The sequence below is a fragment of the Sander vitreus genome, chromosome 1 (assembly GCF_031162955.1).
Source record: "Sander vitreus isolate 19-12246 chromosome 1, sanVit1, whole genome shotgun sequence".
Taxonomy (NCBI): Eukaryota; Metazoa; Chordata; class Actinopteri; order Perciformes; family Percidae; genus Sander; species Sander vitreus.
The window spans coordinates 38,787,890-38,793,889 of record NC_135855.1 but is presented as its reverse complement, the minus strand read 5'-3'; the positions used below and the strand labels follow the sequence as shown (position 1 = coordinate 38,793,889).

General features: G+C 38.8%; 1 protein-coding gene across 1 annotated transcript in view; it reads left to right on the top strand.

The window, feature by feature from the left end:
• The window catches only part of LOC144521068 (uncharacterized), a 140,969-nt gene that overhangs the window by 115,857 nt on the left and 19,112 nt on the right, over nt 1-6,000 (top strand). The window contains exon 14 of the mRNA XM_078255338.1: nt 96-230. Coding sequence (XP_078111464.1) covers nt 96-230 — 135 coding nt within the window. The remainder of the gene's footprint in view (nt 1-95; nt 231-6,000) is intronic.

The window sequence follows — 6,000 nt, the reverse complement described above, 5'->3', positions numbered from 1 at the left end:
CACACACACACACACACACACACACACACACACACACACACACACAGATACAAAGTTCTCCCACTTCTTCTATAGTAGTGTTTGTGTCTCTGCAGCGTGTTCGCCTGGTTTCTATGGCCATCGCTGTAGCCAGTCTTGTCCTCAGTGTATCTACAGTGATGGCGCGTGTCACCACGTCAGCGGACATTGTGAATGTCTCTCTGGCTTCTTCGGCTCCCTCTGTAATCAAGGTAAGTTGTCCTTTGTTTCAAAAACAACCAGCTGTGTTTGTGTGTCTGTTTTATATTGTTATATGCTTGCAATAAGAAATAGACACTGTTGAACTGTTCATCAATGTAACGTTTAAAAACAATGGAGCCTTCAAGATGTTTGACGAAACGGTTCGTTGTTAAAGGAACACGCCGACTTATTGGGACTTTATCTTATTCACTGTATCCCCCAGAGTTAGATAAGTCCATACATACCCTTCTCATCTCCGTGCGTGTTGTAACTCTGTCTGACGCACCCACTGCTAGCCTAGCTTAGCACAGATCCTGGAGGTAACCGGCTCCATCTAGCCTACTGCTCCCAATAAGTGACAAAATAACGCCAACATTTTCCTATTTACATGTTGTGATTTGTATAGTTACAGCGTGTACAAATAACGTCACATGAGACACAGCCCTCGTCTAACCGTATACAAACTGGGAACTATATTCTCAGAAAGGCGAAGCACTGCTACTTGAGGGGAGTAATTTGCTTGCAGCACCTGAGAAGCCCCATTGTGAGGAGCAGTGCTTTGCCTTTCTGAGAATATAGTTCCCAGTATGTATACGGTTAGGAGATGGCTGTGTCTCATGTGACCTTGTTATTTGTACACAATATTATAGGACGCAAGTGTGGGACAATGTATAAGCCGTTGCTCTACAGAACGGCCGATTGTCATACATTGTAACTTCAGTACCAATTAAAAATATAAAAACTGATAAAATATGTGAATACAAGTTACAGTGTAGTATAAGAAGTGAACAGTTGATCAAAGAAAGGCAGCATCAAAAAGAAAGCATAGCATCAAATAGCATCAAATAACTAATAAAAAACAAACTTATCAGAAAAATCAACTCTTAAGCAAACATCAGGGTGATCAGAACAACCTAAAATGACAGAAACCATCTTTGGGAAAAACTTATTTGAAGTGTACTTTGATTTTTTTTAGTTTGGTCCATGTCATGGAGGGGGGCAGCCAGTCACCAGGGGGCGATCCAGATGTTTTGGCTTCACTTATACAGTTAGCATCTGTCCCTGCCTGGTAGATGCTCATGCTCAGGTCTTTCAAACTCCTTGCCTTCAGTTTGTAGGGTCACATTTCCATTTAGTTGTGATCTCCATGCCCCAAAAAAAAACTGCAACTGTATTTTTAAAATTTTTAAAAAATTAAAAAAAAAAAAATGTAAAAGCCCCCTTTTAGAAAACTAGGTTTACATCACTCAAACCCTCATTTGTCTAAATGCCCATACTGTGTGGTTTATAACACATGGTCGTAAATCCAGAAATGAGGTCCTACAGCACTGACTGCCAACTTAGAGCTGCGCGGGGCCACCAAACACAATCTCTTTCTTTGTGTGACACAGATTGTGACCAACATATTTTAAGACCCATCTCGCACAGTGTGACATGCTGTTTTGCATGCTCTGTGTGTGTGTGTGTGTGTGTGTGTGTGGGGGGGCTGCAACAACTTGGGATGGCCAAAAAGAGGGCTAAACAGCTTGCAAAGTACTGTGCCATATCTGCTATTATTGGCAGCCGCCACATATGGTGGAGACGTTGCTACTTATACCCTGATGAGTTTGCGTATGTATTGTACTGCATCTGTAATATTTGTGTCCCTGTACCATTTTTCTTCATGTGGACATAAATAAATAAATGGTTAAAATGTGTGTGTGTGTGTGTGTGTGTGTGTGTGTGTGTGTGTGTGTGTGTGTGTGCGTGTGCGTGTGTGAGCAAGTGCTCTATACAGAGACTAATAATTTTTGAGTCAATCAATCAGACAAACTCCCAGAAAGTTAGTGCAGGATTTATCTTATTGACGTTTCATTTGATGCTGTTTCGTAACAACCTTCTCACACTTTCCCCCAGTCACTCAAAGTTGTCACAACCTTAAGGAGCACAGTCAGCTGCTGTACCCATTGCATTCGGCGTCTTGACATCTTCATTTACACAACCTATGTTTTGTAAAAACCTGACATCTCTAAGTAACTTAAGGTTAGAATTAAAGCCCCGCACACAAAGCAAACCCCTTGAATGTATACATTTCATTAGAAATGTAGGTAATGAAATAAATCTAAATCTTGAGCTCCGTCTGTGTCCCATCTACCAACTATAATATAATATGTCCTTCATTTGCCAAGTACATTTACATATACACATAATGTATCCTCTGCATTTTTTAATTGGTGGGAGGAAACCGGAGCAAAACCCACGCGAACACGGGGAGAACACGCAAACTCTTCTCATAAAGGGTTTTCCTGGACCGGGGATTGAATCCAATACTCCGCAGTGCCTACTTGCTGTGAGGCAGAGAGCCTCCGTGCCTCCATAACTCTTCCAGCGTCTTCATTTCATCAATACTCTTTTTGTCACTTTAGCCTATACATCATTCTTCCAGTATGGTTTAGCTCCTCTGCAGGTTGAACAGGTGTTCATTCTCCTATGAAGGCAGTCAGCCCAAGGTGCGGTGCCAAGTTAAATTTTAAATAGAGACAGTGGAGGAGTGTGCTCTGAAATATTTATCGTCATTAAACATGAAGACGGCCTTAGTTAGGCCTTGTCCCACATAGCCATTCTGCTGGCTGCTGCATCTTTGAGCAGCCCAGTAGATAACTGGGCGAGCCTTGACAAATCCAATGTCCGGCACGGGGTCTTTTAACCGCCTGAAGAGCCAGTCCTGCTCCATCCCTGTCCTCTCGATGTGTGATACTCACACGCGCATGGACGCACGCAGACACACACGCACACACATGCACACGCGCACACACACATGCGCACACGCGCGGAGGCACGCATGCACACACATGCACACACACACACACGTATCCTGTAATGAAAAAAGTGTAGCTACACACAATGATGTGATAAATTTAATAAATATTTGACGGCATCAGATTTACTTTTTCACTCAAACACTAACCCTTAAAAGCCTAAAATATATTGCTAATTTAACATTTATATGCTACTATAAAACCGCACTAGTGTTAGCATATTGTAGTATGTTAGCATTAAGCTGCAGGTAAAGCTGATGCTAATGATTTTAGAGGTAGCATGTCATGAATTAAACTTAGACCAGTTTGTGGTTTGATATGAAAAAAGGTCAGGTTGATGTAGGGCTGCTCGATTATGGAAAAAATCACAATCACAGTTATTTTGGTCGATATTGAAATAACCATTATTCATTAACTTTTGGATACATGTTGCATTTATTGAACTTAAAAAACAGTGAAACAGTTTAAACAAATCAACAGTGAAAACACCTTGAACTGTGAAATGTCCTTTAATACTTTTCCCATTGAAACTTTTCTTTTAAATTCACACACAAGACAAAAGTTTACCTGCAAAACATAATGTCTAAAATAATAGTTTTTCTCAATTACATTGTTATTGTGATTGTTTATAATTGCACAGCCTTAGATTGACGACATCACTAGGCTTCATCGTGCGGGGAGCAGGTTATGTCCCTCTGATAGTTGTCTAGATATTTCACTCTGGACCAAAGAGTTCAGACTGAGTGACCGGAGAGTGTGGCTAAAAACTAATTTAATGCTCAGTTGACAGGAGATCACCAGGGAGCTGCTGAACACTCCCTCTCGTGCTAATTATCTTTGCTAAACCTGGTTTCATTCATGTACGCATATTTACGCGTAATACTTTGATCCAAACTTTACAGACACTAGTCACACATTGGTTACTGTTACATAAGTGGAGGGACTTCATTAAAGCATTCATAATGATCTCATATTCAGAGCAGAGAGAGAAGAATGCCCTCCAGGGTTTTATTCTTTTAGTGAAATAATGGCTGGCTGTTATAAGCATGGACAGGCAGAACCTGTTAATGAAGACAATACATTTTGTATAACAGGTAGAAAATGGTAGTGAAATGCAAACGAGTGGAGAAGAATTGTAAAATAATCTACATAGCTCATGTATATATAATGTATTTATCTTATCTAAACAGTAGCACACATTCATGAAATTGTAATACGGCCGTAATGTTTGACAACTATAAGCACACCCTGTATTTTGTATTGTGTCATAAATATGCAACGCAAATACTCATTAAACATTTAAAAGTTTGGTATCAGGAGATAAGGTCAAGCTAAATGCCAGCTCATAATATTTATAATAACTTTTAAACTTTGAGCTGTTCAAAATTTCTCATGACAATTACTCTGCCTCTTTCTGTCCTGCCCAGGGAGGTAACTCTGTGGAGCTTCTGTGCATTAAGTTTTATAAGATACTTTTAACTTAATAAACTCAGTTAAAACCAAACTCTTCATAGATATATAACACGCAGTAGTAGCAGTATGTACTCTCATTTTAATTGGCAATAATCAAAAAACCCCAGAGCACATTAATATATTATCAGGCTTGTCAGACGCTACAGTGTCTGTGCCTCAATATTTTATCAGTGTAACTACATTTGAATCTGGATATAAAAAAGTATACGTATAAGTATTACATCCTTAAGCAACAGGATGTGCATGTCCCTAAAATGATTAACTGAAAAACAGACCCTTTTTAGGCGCTGCGGAAGACAAACCTCAAACGCAGTTTTCTGCAGAGACGCTAATCACATTAGAAACAATCAGCAGTGTTGATTCATTTCAGAACATTATACATATAAGATAGATATGTTTCAAAGCAATTTGCAATCAGATTGCAATTATCCACTACACTACTAACTATCCAATTAAAGATAAGTATAATAATTGTGATTGTGAGTTTTGTACTGAATGTTATTGAAAGAGGTAATTTGATTTTCCTTGAATCGTATTTTCTTTAAATTTTGTAGTTTTCTTTCAATGTGTTCTACGTTTTATTTTTTAAAACATTAGATACGTTTTGATCTTCTTGTCTCTCCCACACCATGGTTACAGTTGGAAAAATATGTATTGAAAAAAGTTATATAATTGTCCCTCATTGACTTATGTTTAAGTGTCCCTTAAACCTTTTATCAAGATTGCTTTTTGTACTGATGTGACTTCTGATGTTAATACTTTTGTACTTTTACTTAAAGGGTAACTACCGTTTTTTTCAACTTGGACCCTCTTTTCCTATGTTTTTGTGTCTAAGTGACTGATGGGAACAACAATCTTTGACATTGGTCCAGTATTAAGCGAGATCACTGCAGTCGGCAGTGGCGAAACAAGCTACAATGTAAGTTAATGGGACAATTGTCCAGCTTGTATTTACCTTCACAAAAGTGCTCGTTTTGCCGCTGACAGGCTCAGATTAATATTCTAAGTGTCTGACAATATTATGGAACGGATTTCTAAGGAGGTCGACCTTCTGTTAAAGGGTAAGATCCTTTTTTTAAACATAAAAACATCCGCAAAATTGCGTTCGCTTAAGCCACCAAACTCCATGTAAATAAACAGTCATTTTAGCATCGTAAAATACACTTCATTCAAAGTCGACAGAAACAAAATAAAACTATGAAAAGCCGTTTTGGTTCGTCTTTCCACTTTTCCAACCATCACAACTCTAGTGTGGGTTGAAATAAACACATAGTTTACCGATTTACATGTGAAAATAAGTTGGCTCTTTACACGTTAAAAAGTATTGCTTTTTTAAATGGAGTCTGGTGGGTTTAGCGCTAGCGACTTCAGAGCTGTTTCTGGTTAAACAGAAAGGTCTCAAAGAGGTTTTAAAGGTCTATCTCTGAAGGGATCCTTCTCATAATGTTGTCAGACACTTAGAATATTAATCTGAGCCTGTCAGCAGAAAAACAAGCACGTTTGTGAAGGT